Genomic DNA, 19,830 nt, shown 5'->3' with positions numbered 1-19,830 from the left:
AAGCCTTTTTAAAAGCTGAGGTATAAGAAAATTAGTATGACACCAACATATTTATCCAGAGGTCAGATTTCCTAGAAACAAGGTCCTTTTAAAACAAAGCCCTAAATGGAGGCATGGACATAAAAAGACCTCTGCGGCCCTGGCCGGTTTGGCACAGTGGAGAGAGCATTGGCCTGCAGACTGAAGGGTCCCAGGTTCAATTCCGGTCAAGGGCAAGAACCTCAGTTGCAGGCTCAATCCCTGGCCCTGGTTGGTGTGTGGTGCAGGAGGCAACCAATCAATGTTTCTCTCTCACATCCGTGTTTCTCTCTCTGTGTCTCTCCCACTCATCCATCCATGTGTCTCTATCTCATCGATATTTCTCTGTCTCCCCCTCCCTTCCACTCTCTAAAAATCAATGGAAAAAATATCCTCAGGTGAGGATTAAGCTCCCCCCACCACGAAAAAAAAAAAAAAGATCTCTGGGTGTGCAGAAAGAGATGTCACTAAGCCAAGACAGAACCCCTTTTATGCAGTAAACACTTTTGAGCACCGATGGCATGCTGTGCGTTTGCCCACAGTAGCGATAGAATAGTGTGTGCACCCCACAGTCTCTGCCCACAGGCCTCATAGCACAGGCCTGTGGCGGCCACGTGGGTGCACATTACAGGCACCTCTCTCTCAAGGGGAAACTGTCCCTCAGAAAGATACAGCATCCGCCCAAGGCCACAAAGCTCACAGGGAACGGAGCCCTGCGAACCACAGCCGCAGCGGTGACCTCCTACTGCTGCCTCCCCTCCATGACAAGCAGCACATACGAGTCAAATCCTATCTTAAGAGGAGGAGGAAAAAAATAACAAGAGTAGTATTTGTCGCATGCCCAATACCAGGCTTTAGATGGCTTAAATAGACGATCGCTCCATCTTTATAAGAATCCTGTGCAGGAAGTTAAATATCCTTTTATCAGTGAAGAAACCAGTTCTCAGATGTTAGCCACTGGGGCAGGACTCCAGGGCAGGTTTTTTGCACACCAGGGCCCAAGGGAGCCTTCTAGCTGAGTTGCCTACAAAACACTCTTTTTCTCTCTCCCGTTCCCTTCGTTTATTTGCGTAAGTCTTTCTGAGCATAATAACTGCTTTCTAAAATATTTCATCTTAACCTTTTGAGAACAAGTGGCCTCTGGGCCCTGGGATCCTGTAGGAAGCTGCTTCATCAAGACTAGCTTCTGTCCTGGTCATGCCCCGCAGGTCAAGGGCTCTCCAGCATGGTCCCTTGGGCTACAGAAAAGGAAAAAGAAAACATAAATGTGCTTCATTTCTGTCGGAGAAAGGGGGAAAGCAGCCTCTTGAAGACAGCTGCCACATTGTACTTCCATTTGCACAGCTGTTTCTCTCTTAATTGCAGCCTTCGTCTCAGAGAAGGAACATGTAGGAAAAGGTACCACAGTCTCAGGTGGGCCAGGGGAAATGTGCTGCTTTCCCTGCTAACTGGATTCTTTGGGGATTTGAATTTGATATGATTTAGTTTCTACTTTTAAAACCCACGTCAGAAATGTTAGTAGCTTCTAACTCATAGGTCCTCAAACCTTGGCTGCACATTGGACTAGCCTGGGGTGTTTTGTGTGTTTTTTTATTCTGATACCCAGGTCACACCCCAGGCCCATGAAATCAAATCTCTGTAGGTAGGCCTAAGCATCAGCATGTTTTATAGCTCCCCAGGTGAGTCTACTGAGGAAGAGTTTCAGGGGTTCATGTGTCCATGCAAACACTTGTGCATTTTTCTATGCTTGTGCACCTGTAGCCTTTTTTCAGATTCTTAAAGGGATGTGTGAAGAGCTGTTTTGGACAATACAGAATTTTTTTAATGTGTTTTTATTGATTTTTTTTTAGAGAGAGGGGAAGGGAAAGGAATAGAGAGAGAAACATCGATGGATCAGCTGCCTCCTGCACGCCCCCTACTGGAGATCAAGCCCAAAACCCGGGCTTGTGCTCTGACTGGGAATCGAACTGGGGACCTCTTGGTTCATATCATGGGTTGACACTCAACCACTGAGCCACACTGACTGGGCCAGACCAACAGATTTTAGGTGGCATGGTGAGGTTTATTTCTTAGGAAGCTAATTCTGACAGCATTACAAAGTATGGCCGGAAGTGGGAAGAGGCTGGTGAAATAAATACCATTTCAGGGGGTCTCAGAATCATCTCAATGGAAACAATGGCACCAGAGATAAAAGAGTCAAGCCATATTGCATTACTCTTAAAGTTAACTTTTCAAAAAGATTTTCTATGCGCCAGGCACTAGTTTCATGTTCTACATGCATTTATGTAGATAATGTTTTCATCTACCCTAGGAGGTGGGTAATATTAATCCCATTTACGGTGAAGAATCTGATGCACGGAGCACAGATCAGGTTTACCCATGGGCATTGAGTGGCAGTGCCCAGAATGGGCCCAGGCAGGGTGGCCCCAAGCCTGTGCCCTGCCTGCCCTGTGCTGCCGCCCAGTTGGGGATGGGTGAGTGGGGGGATTGAAGAGAACTCTTTGGGCTTGGGACGCAGTGTAACTGGTGGCCCTTCGTTGAAATAGGGCCCTGAGGTGGAGACTGTGGAGGGCAAGGAGGTGAGTTTCATTTGGCCAGAGGGGTGGTCCCATGGGCGCTCCAGGGGGCCCCTGTCTGTCTATCCACCTGGAGGCCCAGAGAAAGGTCTAAGCCTGACATTCACATTGGAGAGTCGACAGTATTTTATTTTTTAAAAATATATTTTTATTGATTTCAGAGAGGAAGGGAGAGGGAGAGAGAAATAGAAACATCAATGATGAGAAAAAAATCACCAATCGGCTACCTCCTGGATGCCCCCCACTGGGGATCAAGCCCGCAACCTGGGCATGTGCCCCTGACTGGAACTGAACCCGGGACCTTTCAGTCCGCAGGCCGATGCTCTAACTGTTGAGCCATACCAGCTAGGGTGAGAGTCATCAGTATTTTAAAGAGGGAAACTTACAGCCCCTTCTCCCCACACAAGGCGGCTTGTGTCGTCCACTCCTGTGGTGTGTGCCTCCTGGCTCCTAGGCTGGGAGCTCCCTAAGGAGAAAGCTGCTTTCCTTAACCATTTGCACACGTCATCTGGAAGGGAGAGTGGGAACTTGCTGTTCTGGACAAGACGGGATGGATGCATTTCTCCCATTCCTTCTCCCTAAAGGTAGCTAAAAACAATGGACGTTACAGTATAGAACACACTGATTGTGTTATGTAGGAAGACTGACAGGTGGAGAGAAGGTGGACAGCTAGGGACCCCAGGGCACACCCATGAAGCAATATGCCCGGAAGCTCCCTAGGTTTCCTTTGGCCTCCTCCATACCCTGGACTGGGAGCTGGCAAAGCCCCGACACAGAAACACCAATACACACAGGCAAGAAAAGCTCGCTCTCGCTTGCCAAAGGACCAGGAAATGGGCAGCCTCGCAGAACAGAAACCTTTTTGTCAGTAAATCCTCTTCTCCAGAAAAACACCAGGGGGTGGAAATTGCCGGCCCCCCAATTGCAGTCAGCTAGGGCCTAAGGGAGAGCCTAGACCATTGGTTGGCAAACTGCTGCTCGCGAGCCACATGCGGCTCTTTGGCCCCTTGAATATGGCTCTTCCTAAGCCTTAGGAGTACCCTAATTAAGTTAATAACAATGTACCTACCTATATAGTTTAAGTTTAAAAAATTTGGCTCTCAAAAGAAATTTCAATCGTTGTACTGTTGATATTTGGCTCTGTTGACTAATGAGTTTGCTGACCACTGGCCTAAACCTTTATTCCTTACCCAGGAATAAAGAGGCACCCCTCCCAGGCCCCACGGTGTGGTGTCAGAGGGCCCACAGGGGAGCCTGGACTTCCTGGCCCCACCCCAGGGAAGGGGGGTATCCCCTCTCCGATGAACAGCACCAGGGGAGGCTGAGGGAGAAGCCCAGGCTTCTACCCCGTCTTGGTGGTTCCCAGGCGCCTCCCACCAGCAGTAAAGCATTGCTTCCTCCTTCCCCGACTGATCCATGTGTATTAAGAACCTGCAAAAATGGACAATTTTCACTGGATCCAGAGTCTGATAGCACAATACCCAAAATGAGCCGGTTACAATCGAAGATCGCTCATGCTCCCTAGAAGAGAGAGGCATTAGCATGCACGTATTCAGCTTGTTGACAAACATATGGTAAGGGAAGGAAACTTAAAAATTGAGTGAATAATCTTTTTACATTGAGAGGATTATTCATTTGTATGGTTTTTAAAAAATTCAATTGAAAGACCAATTAGGAAAGCAACTTAATTAGTTTGGTATTTTAAGAGAGAGGAAAAAAAATAAATTTTAATTGGATAATATAAAACGCAGTTCAATTAGTAAAACAATTAGCTTTGTAAAATAATAATCTAACTGTTAGGACCCAGTTATTTGGTAGTTTTATCTAAATCGGTGGTTGTGTTCGATTAGAATCACTTGGGGAGCTTTTTAAAAGTACAGATGCCCAGCCAGATCCCAGACCAAATAAATCAGAGCGTCCCCAGTGATTCTGTGACGCAGCCAGAGTTGATAGCCATTGGCGAAGTCAACCGGAGGTGATAAGTAGGACATAAATGGGGGGGTATTTTATATCTTCTGGATCGTCCAAATAGAGATGGCGAGGTTTATACACTAAATTTTGCACGCTCCTTCTAAAGGAGCGCCCTGTTGGGCCGTTTGTCTTGCTTCATGCATCCTTGCAATGGGTCTGATGATCTGTCCCCCAAGCCCACAACAGTAAATATGAAGGTGTAATTAAAAGGGAGTCGGCCTCTTACAGGCAGACATATTGATAGTTGCAATATATGAAAGCATAAAGTGCGGGGCGACTCAGAGGAGACTTCGCTCAGTGCCACTGGATGGCTTGGTATTAAAACTCGTTGAAGTGATTTCTTGAGCTATTTCCTCAGAGCCGTATTTCTGGAATTAAAGTTCAACTTTGCGTGAAATCCCTGGACTCCAGGTTGCAAGAAGACAAACCCATGAAATCAAACTGCCAGGTATTTTTGGAGAGAGACCTCCAATAGGCCTGCCTGTCTGGAATGGGGTTTTTTTGTTTGTTTGTTGGTTTCTTGGGGTTTTTGTTTTGTTTTTTTCAAAAAAGAAAACAATTCACCATTGGGCTGATACCCATGAACTGGTAGGTTCTAACCACCTTTCTCGTAAGGAATTTGGCAAATTTAATCTAAAGTAGAAGAAAACAAACTCGCATGCCACAAATCAGGTACTTACTTGCAACAAAGCGCAAAAAAAATTTCAATTGGGAAAGCAACTTAATTAGGTTGGTATTTTAAGAGAGAGAGAAAAGGAAATTTAAAATGGATTAATATAAAACGCAATTCGATTAGTAAAACAATTAGCTTTGTAAAATAATAACTTGACTATTAGGACCCAGCATTTGAATTAAGAAGCTTCCTCTCCAAAGTAGTTTATATGTGATTTGGTAAAGTGCGACGTTCATTTGTGATGAGAACGTTATCTAGGTTGTAAATTTCCTGCTTGTTGGTGTCCTTAATCCCTGTCAGGGTGTAGAATATGCAGACGAAGTGGAAGTTCAGTGTGGAGATGATATTTGTTCGGTGCAGTTGAGATGGCTTAGCTTGGAAACTTGTTAAAGAGTTTTACCACGTTGCTTTCACGCAGCTGTTAAAATCCAGAGTTGAAAGCCCTTGTCAATCAAAGATGTAAACTTAGCCCTTTAGTCTGTTGATTACAGTTACTTTCATTGACCTGAATAATATCAATCAATAGTACTAGTCTCCTAACTAGGTGCTTGTTTATAATAAAGTCAATATCCTGGCTTTCAGACAATTTTTTGGTGACTGCTCATGGCCCATATTTTGTGTAATAGGTTTTATTTCACTGTTAGTCTGTCATGTGGTTTTTGCCTTGGATTTTACTTTATTATTCCCACCCCAACTTTCTTTCTGGTACATCTTTGTCCTTTCATTTTTTATCTGCTGTGTCTTTGTTTTAGGTGCATCTTTAACAGCATATAGTTAAATTTTGCTTTTGGCCTAATCTGTGAACCTTCTTTATCCAATAAAGCAATTGTATCCCTTTTGCACTTCTTACAGAAACTGATGATTTTTTTCTTCAATTTAATAATGTTATGTAAATGCTTTTTAATTATTCCTTGCTATTTCTTTTTTCGAGTTGCAATGTTGATCAAGTTTTTTAAAATATGCTTTTATTGATTTGAGAGAGAGAGGAAGGGAAAGGGAAAGACAGATAGAAACATCAATGAGAGAAAAACATTGATTGGCTGCCTCCTGCATGCTCCCTACTGGGGATAGAGCCTGCAACCTGAGCATGTGCCCTGAATGGGAGTTGAACCGGTGACCTCTTGATGCATGGTCCACACTCAACCACTGAGCCACACAGACCGGGCGGTCACATTTTATTTATTTGCTTTTTACTAAATATTATAAACTTATACATTCTTTTTAATTCTAATAATGGTTACTATTAAATGTTTAAACTGATCTCTCTTAATCAATACCAAGAATAGATCAGATTTACTTACATCCTTCTATGAATAATGACAAAATTAATGTTTTTTTCCTCTCTTCTTCCTACATTTTCAAAGAGAAGGAGCAACTTTTTTAAAAAGTATTTAAACCTGAATGTTATTTTCCTGTGTAGATAACTTACTTTCTATGCCTAGAAACTTGAAGATTTCTCTCCCTGTATTCTAGAAACTCAAAACTTCCTCTGGGCTACATCTCCATGTGATTCTCTGTTAATTAAGTTGGGCTGGTACCTGTGGCTCCTATCTAAAGACTCAAATCTTTGACATTGAGAAATTTCATTCAACTCTTCTTTGATTTTCTGCAGTATCTATTCTGTCCCTTACTGCTTCCATTGTATTGTCAATTTGTCATATTTATGTTTCAGAATTACTTCACCTCCTTATATTGGTCTGTTTCACCCTTGTTTCATAGATGAGAATGCAAAGTCAGGATTCTTTTCTGGTTCTCTCTGCTTTCTTGCACTTACTCCATGGCAAAGGAGGGCATCTGCCGAATCCTAGCGTGGCCCCTTGCTTCCGAACGGCCCAGTTGTGCTCACTGATAGGTCCTCCTGAATGAGGAGGCTCTGAGAACTGAGGTCAAGGTTATCCTCAGAGAGTCCCAAAGCTTCAATGCCAAAGAGGAAGTAGTCTTGGATTTATCATAGCATTGAGAGCCCACAGATGATGAGAAATAAGGCGATTAATTGGTAAAAGCCTTGATAAGGAGTTTCACTTCTGTTCAGAGAAATATTTGCGTGTTGTGGCTGCTCAGAGATAACTGAGGAAGTGACCCCTTCCCTAACCAGTGTATTTCCGCACAATACCTTTCCTTCCCATGGTGCAAGCATGAAGTTTTCAGATACTGCTATCCCCTCCTCTTTTTGATTTGAGTGTGAAAACCCGTAAAGCAGAGGGGTTTTGCTTATTTACCTTTTTATACCCTGAGTTGCTGCTTTTTGATCCTCACCACACTTTTCTAAGGTAGACCAGGCATCTGGTGTGATCTTTGTTTTGCAGAAAAGGAGAGAGGTGCCCAGGAAGTTAAATGACTCAGGATCACCTGGCTGAATTGGGGTTAACATCCAGGTTATGCCCAGCTGGTGTGGCTCAGTGGTTGAGCATTTACCTATGAACCAAGAGGTCAGGGTTCAATTCCCAGTCAGGGACCATGCCCAGGTGGCAGGCTCGATCCCCGGTGAGGGGTGTGGAGGCAGCCAATCAATGATTCTCATCTTTGATGTTTCTGTGTCTCTCTCCCTCTCCCTTCCTCTCTCTGAAACCAATAAAAACATTTTTTTTAATCCAGGTCATCCCTTACTCCACTGCTTTTCCCCACTTTCCATCCTGTCTCCCAGAACAAAAGGAGACATTGTAGATGCTGTTTGTCCTGCCTTGGCGATGGCAGGGGCTTCATCTTTATTTGTTGTAACAGGAGATAGGAGGTGCTGTTTTTTCCTCTGGCCTGAGCCAACACATGAAGAATTCCCATGGACAGCGGTATAAAGCCACCCAGACAGGCTGGCATAGGGAAGTCCACACTCCGAGGTGGGAGGGTGGCTGGGATAAGAGTCAGCAGCTCCTCCCCGCTGGCCCAGACAGCACCTCTCTCTGGATGCCCTGGGCGTTCACTGCTGACTGTCCTTGAACCCCTGCAGCTGATGCTCCTGGGACATGCTGGCAGGGCTACTGCTGTTAGAATTCTCATTTTATTAAATTTTAATCAAGCTCTCCAGCGAAGTGCCACATAAATTCAATTTTGAATTTTGTGTATGAGATAATCAAATGAGAGTGAAGCACCACCGACATAAAATGTTTTTTAAAATGGAAATTATACTTTTAATTTAATCGCCTAAAAATCAGCTGGATGGGATACATCTAAGTGGCAGAAAGATTGATTTATTCTCTTGCCAGTGGCCTCAGAAAGCCCAGGATCTACATAGATTTGTGCACTGACTTCTAACTCCTTGAATATTTTCTCTTCTTTCCATTAAGCACTAACCCTGGCATTCTTTAAAAACAATCAAAAAGCTCACCTCCTATGAAAATGTATTCACTTGGTGTTTAGGAATACTTACTTATACAGCTTATCAACTAACCTCATTGCGCCTCAGTTTCCTTATCTGTAAAGTGTGGGCTTGGAACTCAGTGGCCTTCCAAATGTGTGAACTGTTAACGTTGTTTGATATTCGTCTTTTCCACTGAGTTATGAATCCCCCTAGATCAGGGGCTATACCTTCAGCCTCTTAAGGCCCCCCCGCCTCCTCCTTCCCCGGCAGCCTGGCCCTCTGCATTGCCCCCAGTGGGTACCCTGACAGTGCTGATTGCCAAACAAAGCTGACAGCACCTGTGGCGGCCAGGAGGTGGCACTTTGGTATTTTCTGCAATTGAAGAACAAACCACAGAATGAGAAATCACTCTGGTTTTTGCTTTGCTGACCAAAATAGAATATCTAGGAGTCAAACAATCAGGGATCTATGTTTTTTATACTTACACGTAATAAGTAAGGTTGGCTTTTGGTAGTAGTGACAGTATACAGGTTTATGGGTCTTGACACATGCATAGATTTGTGTAACAGCCACCACAGTCAGGATGCAGAGTCATCCATCACCCCCAAAACCCGTGTATCTGACTCCCCCGATCCCACACCATGACAACCACTAATCTGTTTTCCACCCTTAGAGTTCTGTCTTCCAGACACCATCACTTAAGCAGAGTCCTGCAGTAACTTTATGAGACTGACTGCTTGGCTCAGCAAAATGCCTTTGAAACATCCATGTTATTGATATCAATCATGTATATCATTAGTTCATTCCTTGTTACTGCTGAATAGCATTCCAATGCATAGATGAATCAATGAGCATTGTAAAGATATATCAATAAACATCAAACAAAGATGTTTATCCATTCACCTATTGATGGATATTTCAATTGTTTCCAGTTTGGAGGATTATGAATAGAGTTGCTATTAACATTCATGGATAAGCTTTTGTGTGAACATAAGGTTTTATTTCTTTAGAATAAATGCCTAGGAGTGGGATTGCTGGGTCACATGGTAATTCTATGCTTAACTTTTTGAGTAACTGCTAAACTGGTTTCCCAGAGACTGTGCCATTTTAATTTTCCACCAACACTGTGTGAGAATTCCCATGGTCCTGCGTCCTCGCCAGCACTTGGTGGTGTCACCTTTTTGTTGTTGCTATTTCATATTTGTTTTGTTTTCACTTGTGCCATTCTGCTAGGTTGTGATTATATCACATGGTAGTTATAATCTACAGTTTCCTGATGGCTAGTATGATATTAGCGGTGGTATTTTTGTAGATGTCATTGATCAGTCTAAGTCAGTGGTTGGCAAACTGCGGCTCAAGAGCCACATGCGTCTCTTTGGCCCCTTGAGTGTGGCTCTTCCACAAAATACCACATGCGGGCACGCACGTACAGTGCGATTGAAACTTCGTGGCCCATGCACAGAAGTCGGTATTTTGTCGGAGAGCCACACTCAAGGGGCCAAAGAGCCGCATGTGGCTCTCGAGCCGGTTTGCCGACCACTGGTCTAAGTCTTCTTCTAATCCGGTTTGCTGCGAGATTTTTATCATGAATGGATGTTGACTTGTAACGTGCTTTTTATGCATCGATTGATAGGACCCTGTAGCTTTCTTTTTTATCCCATTGCTATGGTGGATTACATTGAGTGATTTTTAAATACTGCACTAGCTTTGCATTTCTTAGATCAACGCCACATGGTCAGGGGTTATTGTTTCTGTGCATTATTGGATTCGATTTGCTAATATTTTATTGGCCATTCTTACCTCCATGTTCATGAAGGATATCGGATATTGGTTTGTGGTTTTCTTGTTACTGCCTTTGTCTGTGTTTGGAACCAGGATAGTGCAGGCCTCATAGATGAATTAGGAAGCATTCCCTCCCCTCCTGTTTTTAAAAAGAGACATGGAGAATCGGTGTTATTTCTTTTTTAAACATTTGGTTGAATTCACCAGTGGGAACATCTGAACCTGGAATTTTCTTTTTCAAAAGATCTTTAACTATAAATTTAACTCCTTTAATAGATATAGCAGTATTCAGGTTATCTATTTCTTTTGGGGTGAGTCTTGGTAGCTTGTAGCTTTCAAAGAATTACTTGGTTTGGGTGGTCTGTAGTTATATTCATCCCCTCTTTCATTCCACATATTGGTAATTAGATCTTCTTCCTTTTATTCTTTCAGACTAGAGGTTTAGCAATTTTATTGATCTTTTGAAAGGATCAGCTCTTTGTTTCATTGATTTTTTTTCGATTATTTTTCTGTTTTCAATTTTATTAACTTTCATTCTTTATTATTGCCTTCCATCTGCTTGTTCCATGAAACTTGACAAAAATTAAAGTCATCCGGGATGCTGACCAAAAAATATATTATTAAATTACAAGATGTATTTTTAAATGTGTTCCTTTGAGAACCAACCTAATCGTTTTCCATATTTGTCTCTTCGCAGTTGACGGGCCTGAGCGTCTCCAATGGAAAGGACCAGCTTGTGGTGTTCCATACGAAAGACAACAAGGACCTCATCGTCTGCCTCTTCAGCAAACAGCCGACCCACGAGAACCGAATCGGAGAACTTGTTGGAGTCCTGGTGAATCATTTCAAGAGGTAACGTTTGATTTCTGTTACTACGACAAGTTTCAAATATGTGAACTCTTTAATCATGATTCTCACTGAACTCGTGTGCCAATTTTAGTGTACTGAGCTCTTTTCCTTCATAAAGACCACTTAAATCACCTGTTTCCCAGAAGGCAAAATGAGCATCCGGGCTCAGTTTCAAGACTAGGAATGACCTTTACTTTTCCATCCTCCGGCTCTACCAACAAGAGGGTTCCCTAACGGTGATTTCGTCACTGCCAATCCAAATGTAATTAAATCAAAAAAGATAGAAAAATGACTTTTTGTCGCAGCTTCTCGCTTATCCCAAATGTGTCTACTGTGAGTATAAACCAAGTAGAAGGTAGGTTTAGAGGGACATGTAGGTCCATGACAACTGAAGGAATCCCTGAGAGAGGCAGTAACCTCGTCAGGAATGTGGCGTTGTGATGGGACATGGCATCTTCTGAGAACTTCATAGTAAATCGTCGATGTATCTGGGTGTGTGTGTGTGTGTGTGTGTGTTGTGACAATGACGTGAGAAATATAAACAGGGAGTTGATCCTGAGGGTGATGGGGACCAGTGAAGTGGCCATTTTAATCAGGGAGTGGTGTTGTCTGGTTCTTTATTGGAGTTGTTTTAGAGGCGTTTTTCTTCCCAGAGGAAGCCATGGGGTATTTAGGGTGGGTGCTTCGCTAACTCCAAAGTCAGGTGTTCTTCCCACGGTGGCAACTGTCTCTACCTTCCCACCACACTGATGCTGGGAGGCCGTTCCTCAAAGCTCGGCAACTGAGACATGAGCCCAATGTCCCGTTCCTTTTCCTCCTAAAAGACGTTTCCTGAGTTGTCAGAAGGAACCGAGTATTCCTTATGAGGATTGTTCATTCTTCCATTTAGACATAACTTCTTTGTCTAAACAAAGGCATATTTACAATCCGATGTCCACACGTCTAATTCTGCTGTATTAACTTTCATTGGTAAATGTATGGAGTATAATTTTAGAAGTGGGCTGCAAAGACCATTTCTTTTATGTCATTAAAGCTTGTATTCGAGATCAAAGTAGACCTTTAAGTATCTTATACAGTTAAATGCTTCTTAATGCTATGACTAAAATAACATTCAATGATTATCTGGGGGGAAAATAATCTAAATAAGGAAATATCAAAAAATAATAATAAACATATGGACCTTTGAAAAACTCCCTTTCATCTACCAAATAGTCATAAAGCTAAGGGGAATACTGAAGAGTTTAGGATGGAGAAGGCATCTCTACAATAAAATTTATAACTCAAATAAGCAGGCTCATTTTCCTCCTAATATTTCGTTATGGCAAAAGATGGACAATTAAAGGGATTTTAATTTGGATGCCTGTACTAATAAGTAGTTTTTGCTGGGGAATTGAAGTATTTTTGCTCAATCTGGATCTTGTTTAGCAAATTCCAACCCCTGGTACATGCCTCTACATGTTTTCATGTGAATCTGGTCCTTGAATCCATCATTGCTTCCTTTCCCCAGCATATGAATTCTCAAATGTATCTCTAGTTGCATTCCCTCAAATCTTTAATACGGTTGGGGGTGGGGGGACAAAAGCAGGTTAACAGTTGTTCATTTAGAAAATAATACAATAATAATAAATAAATAATGCAAGAATAAACTCTGTACTCATTACTGTTAACCTACTTTTGCCCCACCCTGTATATGTAAGATTTTTGAGTGTCTTTAAAAGTTATAAATGGAAGAAAGAAAAGGTTGTTGAGTTGTTTGATTTTTTTTTTTTTTTATAGTTTTGTGCACGGGTAGGTTCTCTAGGCCTGGCTGGCAATCAAGGCCGATCAGGTTTCCCGCCTCCCTGCCTCTTCCTTCCCTCGCTCCCTCAGGCCCCGCCACCGCCATTGGTTGCCCACCATGTTCCACGCCGCCCCCTGGTGGTCATAGTGAGTGATCGAACTCCTGAGGGGACACTTTGCATATTAGCCTTTTATATAAATAGATTTTTGACCTATGAATTAAGAGGTCAAATACCAATAAGAGATCAAAACCCTCCTTCCTGCCCCCAGAAAATTCAGGCTTGGCATTTTGACTGAGAGTTAGAGTCATCAACTTGCTATTGACTTCTTCTTAAGGAAAGGTTAATTTTTTTTCTACTTTCCTTTATTGTCAACTATCATGTCATTGGTTTGACTTCGAGAAACAGATTGTGTTTTACAAGCATAAGGAGGTGGCACAGAATCATATTTATCTGTGGGTTAATTATGGAAATCCAAAGGAGAGATGGATTTAATTTCAGATCAATCCTTTATCTTTCAGATAATTTCCTTAAAGTACATTCCGAGAACTTCTCTAGTTAGAAGTTATGAGGAAAGGGCTCAAAATAAAACATGCTATTGATAGACTAGATGTGAAAAGGGGTCATTGTCTTGAAAAATTATAAAGGACAAGGATTGGGACATAAAGTCTATGAGCGAAATTTCTGCCAAGTTTCAGAGAGATATAAGTAAGAAGTTCGGAAACGAGTTTAGACCAGCACAACACTATATCCAAAACAGGTAAAGATAATACAAGAAAAGAAAATTGTAGTCCAATCTCATGTCAGTGCAGAGATTTTTTTTTAATCCTAAATAAAATGCCCAAAAATCAGATCTAAGAGTTTTTTAAAAGAAAAATGTATCACGACCAGTGAGGCTGTACTCTAAGAATATTAGGGTGGCTATCCATTAGAAAGGTGTATTAATCTATTCATTTATAATAGTTCTCAAAAAACCCCAAAAATACTACTTGATAAAATTTAATACTCCTTATAAGTAAACACATTTAGGATATGTTAATGAAGTTAAATAGGTTTCTTTACTGCAGTAATTCTCAGAGCCTTTGATATGCCTCTGTTTGTTTTAAATATAACAATAAGGGTATGTACTTGTGTGTCTACGTATACACACACACACACACACACACACACACACAGAGTGAGTATATATAGTGCCAAAAATATATATATATACACTTTAACAACTGATTCTATTACATTTTGAAAATGAAATGTATTTTAATAAACACTGCCTTTATAATTATTAAAAGTGTGTATACATATTTTGGGACACACATATGATTGTGTATATTATACACTATTTCTGGAAAAATATGCATGAAATGGGTAACAATGTTTGTCTCTGAAGAGGGATTGGGGAGATGGGGTGCTGGGACAAAGAGGTAAGAGGGAGATTTATTTTCACTGTAAGTGTTTTGCAGTAAATATATGTTACTTATCGGAATTTTTTTTCATTTTAATAATAAACGAATGGCAGCTAATTTTGCAGCGTATTATTGATGGCTTTAAAGTCATGGTTATTTTCCTTTCCTGTTTAGAAAAGCAGCAGAGAACAAAAGCGCTTTCTAACTGAATGATCCGTCGCATGGCGTTCGAATACCTTGATATAAAGCCAAGTAAAGCCTCCTGGAATATCACTCTTCTGTATGGTCCCATTGTACACGGCACGCGGAGCCGAGCGGGTTTCCTTCCCGGGGTGGTCGTGCCAGCGGTTTGCCGGGCCAGTGTGCTTTGCAGAGGTTGTGAAATGGCTGGCTTGACTTTTGTATCGCATCCCAGCAGTGACTACCTGCTGGTAATGAGCTTTCCTGCCCATTAGCAACCAGATGGGCTGACACTGGCTGCCCTAACGAGGGAGTCACCAGAAACTGTGATATTCGGCTGTCAAAGGACCCATCTGCCTTCTGCAGCTGCCCAGGCATTTGCCTGTCTGGATGCTGGACACCTCAGCATAGCTCCTGTCTCGGGCATTGGAACTTATTTTTCCTATTCTGTGTCTGTGGAGGAAAGCCAGAAGTCAGTGCCATCTGCTTCTTGTTTTTCGCAGGCAGTTTCCTGAATATCTGCTTAATGAAAGGAGCCCCGTTACTGAGTTTAACTGAACACTTGACCTGTTTCTCTGTTATATTTTGCTAATGTTCTTTTTAACTCACGGGTAGACGCAGATCAATACGCCGGCCATTGGTTGCAGCCGGGAGAATACAGAGGTCAGGGGAGAAGAGGTTTCCTGGCCAGCAGCGGAGGAAGCAGAGGAGGGAGGCACCTCCCAAAGGCCTCTGCTCCTGTCCCCTCCCCGTCTGCTCCCCCCGCCCCCAGCACCGCTGCTCTCTCCCACTTCCTGCCGCTGCCATGTGGGTCTCCGCTCCTCTGTCCCTGACCCTGAATGCAGGTTTCCACAGCCCTCGATCTGTAGTCCCAAACTGCTCTCCTTAAATACCTGGCTACTAATCATAGTTTAAATTCCAGCTGAAAATATAGAAGTAAAATAAGGATAGGCTGAAAATAATGTAAGCAGCCAACGGTAGAGGTTTGGTTCATTAAATTATGGTCCATCTCCTTAATGGGGTATTTGAACCATTTAAAATTATAATTTTTTTCTTTTTAAAAAAATATATTTTTATTGATTTCAGAGAGGAAGGGGGAAGGAGAGAGAGAGAAACATCAATGATGAGAGAGAATCATTGATCGGCTGCCTCCTGCACACCCCTCACTGGGGATCAAGGCCACAACCCGGGCATGTGCCCTGATCAGGAATCAAACCATGATCTTCTGGTTCGTAGATCAATGCTCAACCACTGAGCCACACCAGCTGGGCTAAAATTGTAATTATTGAAGGCATCTGATTTATGGTGACAGCAATTCACCCTCCTCTGCCTCCCAGTAGAGGTACACATGAAAACACAGAAAGAGGTGCTAACTTTCCATAGAAAGGGGAGCAGAGGTCCCCCCTAGCATACAACATACCCGTGGCTCTTCAAGTCCATAGTTCTTGGCACTCAGAAAGAGGTCCCCTGAGAGGACGTCCTTCGCCTCCGCTCACAGGTCACCTCATCAGGCCGTCCCTAAACGTCCTGTAGAGCATAGCAGTTCCCACCAGCACTCCCTGCCCTCTGCCCTGCTCCCTTTTCCCACATGCCCAGCTCCATCTGATGCTGCACCCTTACCTATTTGTTTCTTTATCACATATGTTCCACCTAGAATATAAGCCCCATCTTAGCAAGGACTTTATTTCTGTTGTTCACTGTAGTTTCCATAGTGTTCAGGTCAGTGCCGGGCACTCGGAAAGCTCTCAGTGGACAATGGTTGAATACCGAAGCCGGCCGATGGGGCCCACTGGCCGTGGAATACTTCTAGTCCTTCCCCACCGATAATGTGTATCTTGCCCCCCAAAAGATGGTAGTAAATCAGTCCTCCTTCTGCATGAAAGAACTCTTACAGTTTCCTCCCCTTTATGAATACCTCGTCTTGTGTTGATGTAATACATCTAGGGACAGAAGTGAATAGGTATTTTAAGATATTAAAGCAGTCGCTACAAGAGCTATAGACTTGAAGAGCCATGGGTATGTTGTATGCTAGGGGTTGCAGTTTTTCATTTCCTTTTTGAAAAAAAAAAAAAAACTAAAGAACTAGAAATAATTCCAGACTCTCCTTGTCATTAAGCTGACAAGGAAGCAAGATGGAGGGACTTCTCAGATCAGCAGCTTCATAGTAAGTAAAAGGCTTCAAAACCACAACTAGAGGCTGTGCTCATGAGCCAGCTCTCCAGGTTGAAAGCTGAGAAATGGATTCTAACTGCAAAGAGATGGGCTGTAAGAAGAAACCCAGAAGAATCCACACGCCCCTTTTGTGTGAGAACCCCAGGACTGAAGAGACGTCTCCTTAGTTATGAGGCCTAGAAAGAAAAAAAAGTAGCAGTGAGAAAGGTGCAGGCTGTAGACTTAAAAGGAAGAGTAAAGCCTGTTTCTGAAAGGGACTATCACAGGAAATCCACATTGTAGAAGCTGTCTGCATTCTAAATAAAATTCAAGACAGCATCGGAGAATACCAAAGATCACATGACAGACCGAGATGAAGAGGGGCTGGTTGAGAAATTAAAAAGTTCACTGCATAAAGTAAGTAAAGATATTAAAGAATATAATTCAACCTTAAAGTGTGGAAATGACACAGCTGGTATTGGAGAAAATAGAGCTGATATGAAAAGAGTTTAAGAATATCTGTTGGGCCCTGACCAGTTTGGCTCAGTGGATAGAGCGTCAGCCTGCGGACTCAAGGGTCCCAGGTTCGATTCCGGTCAAGGGCATGTACCTTGGTTGCGGGTACATCCCCAATAGGGGGTGTGCAGGAGGCAGCTGATGGATGTTTCTCACTCATGGATATTTCTAACTCTTTCTCCCTCTCCCTTCCTCTCTGTAAAACAATAAAATATATTTTTTTAAAAATGAAAGAAAAAAAAAGATTGTCTGTTGGGCCTGGCCGGCATGACTCAGTGGTTGACCGTCAACCTATGAACCAGGAGGTCACAGTTCAATTTCTGGTCAGGGCACAAGCCTGTTTTGCGGGCTTGACCCACAGTGTGGGGCGTGAGGAGTGAATGGGCTGAGTTTCAGAGAAAAGGAGGGGTGGAGATTAGAAATTAGATGAGACTCGACAGATAAAATTATATAGGACCAAGATCCTGTTTACTACTTTTGCTTGTCCCAGAAAGAGCCATCGCTCATTCTAAGCACTGTTGTTGTTTTTGTTGGGTTTTTTGTTTCTTTGTTTGTTTGTTTGTTTAATCCTCACCTGAGAGTATTTTCCATTGATTTTGTTAGAGGAAGGGAGAGAGTGAGGAGAAACTTGATGTGAGAGTGGAACATCTACCTGCTGCCTCTAGCACACCCCCTACCGGGGATGGAGCCTGAAACCCAGGCATGCGCCCTGACCGGGAATTGAACTGGCAACCTTTCAGTGCATGGGGCAGTGCCCAACCAACTGAGCCACACCAACCCGGGCAAAGGGAAATATTTCTTACCGAGTAACTTGTTTTACAGAAGCCGTATTCTGCTGCATTCTTATATACAATTTCTGCCTACCATTTCCTCTGTTTTGTAAACCTAAACATTTTGTTTAATTGATTTTGGAGAGGAAGGGAGAGAGAAATAGAACATGGATGATGAGAGAGAACTATTGATTGGCTGTCTTCTGCATGCCCCCTACTGGGGATTGAGCCCACAACCCAGGCATGTGCCCTGGCCAGAACCGAACCCAACGCTCTTGGCTAACTCTAGGGTCTCTTTGAAACTGGTTTCTGATTCTTGAAGGTTCCATCTGTTGGAATTCTTATTTGGACGCTCTTTCCAGCTGTCACTAGTGGGAGCTAAGTCATGTTCACTGCTTTGCGACTGGACTGTGAATCCTTGGGAAATAAAGTCAGTCTTGTGGTTAGATCAGTGATAGCCGTCCGTTCAGGAGAGCAGAACTCACGCCTGAAAGAACACCTTCAGCAGAAGGAAAGGCATAAAACGAAACATCTGGGCTCCTGACAAACCTTGATTAATTGTTAGACCCTCCACCTTGTCTCCAGGCGAAGTCACATGTCCTTTTTAAAAGAGAGCCAGTCACAAATCAGAGCCAGTGTTCATCAGATCGAGAAAATCTGAGTATTGGTTCACAGAAGCCATTTCATAGGCACGGGGACTACCCCTCATATCCTTCAGTCCAATCGAGGTCGTTTCTTATCCAGAGCAGTGCGTGAGGTGTCCTTGATATGTAGTACAGAGTTTTCTTTAGGGTTTTGTGCTCTTTAGAAAGCCTTTTCACCTTTTATGAAAGATGAGAGTTAGGAAGTCACAGCTGTCCTCGGAAGGCCTTGGCCGGTGACTTTAATGCATGTTCCTAAATGTGGCTTCCACCCTGGGTGGAGGCATAAGAAGGTCAGGAGACCCAGGTTCCTTTAAATATAAATCCTCGTGGTTTTAAAAACTTGCCATCTGGCCCTAGCCAGTTTGGTTCAGTGGATAGAGCACCAGCCTGCGGACTGAAGGGTCCCGGGTTCAGTTGTGGTCAAGGGCACATGCCCAGGTTGCGGGCTCAATCCCCAGTAGGGGCCGTGCAGGGGGAAGCCAATCAATGATTCTATCTCATCATTGATGTTTCTCTCTCTCTCCCTCTCCCTTCCTCCTTGAAATAAAAAAAATATATTTTTTTAAAAAAACAAAAAACCTTGCCATCCGTTAATAGCAAATAGGGCGGAGCAGCAAGCTTGTCAGTTCTGGGGAAGATAGATGCTTTGACACGCTTCCTCTCCTTCCACCTGACTCCCCTGATCTCCCGAGCAGTGAGCTAAATTTATTGCAGTTTTGTTCCCAGATTCTATTAGTGGATTCCCTTTCGTAGGTAAAAAGGAACCAAATGTAAGGCTTTTTGTGGCTTTGAGGTTCCTGTCTGCCTGGTTCCGGCTCCCCTGCTGTTGTCAACTGTCTCTCAGAGGAGGGCATTGATTGACCACAAACCAAAACAGAAAATGCTCCCTTGCTGTTAACCTTGCCTTTGAAAGAAGGAGCCTTCCTTGTGAAAAGCCCTATTTTCTTTTCCACGGCTGTGGGCACACGGAACGCTGTGGACTGACTGCCACTGGAGGTGGCTGGGCAGTGAATCGTCCTGGGAATTCCAGAGTCTGTAGGGGGAATTGTTTCCCGACCCTCCGTCTAGCTCTCATTTCTCTGAAGGGTGGTCATCCAGACAAGTGCCAAAGAAAAGGAACATGAATTCTTACAAGATAATGGAGGCAAAACAAAGTTAGGAGAAGCCCACCCCAGAGGGGGTGGTGAGGGAAGGCTATGGCATAAGGGAAAAAGGGAGCACCCC

General features: G+C 43.1%; 1 protein-coding gene across 1 annotated transcript in view; it reads left to right on the top strand.

Annotated features, from left to right (window-relative positions):
• Positions 1 to 19,830, top strand: part of MYO1D (myosin ID) — a 178,913-nt gene that overhangs the window by 93,306 nt on the left and 65,777 nt on the right. Inside the window, exon 21 of the mRNA XM_015564134.1 lies at positions 11,013 to 11,167. Coding sequence (XP_015419620.1) covers positions 11,013 to 11,167 — 155 coding nt within the window. The remainder of the gene's footprint in view (positions 1 to 11,012; positions 11,168 to 19,830) is intronic.

Source organism: Myotis davidii, unplaced genomic scaffold (genome assembly GCF_000327345.1).
Source record: "Myotis davidii unplaced genomic scaffold, ASM32734v1 scaffold699, whole genome shotgun sequence".
In the NCBI taxonomy this organism is placed as follows: Eukaryota; Metazoa; Chordata; class Mammalia; order Chiroptera; family Vespertilionidae; genus Myotis; species Myotis davidii.
Note: the sequence above shows the minus strand (reverse complement) of the source record. Positions and strands in the feature narration are given on the sequence as shown.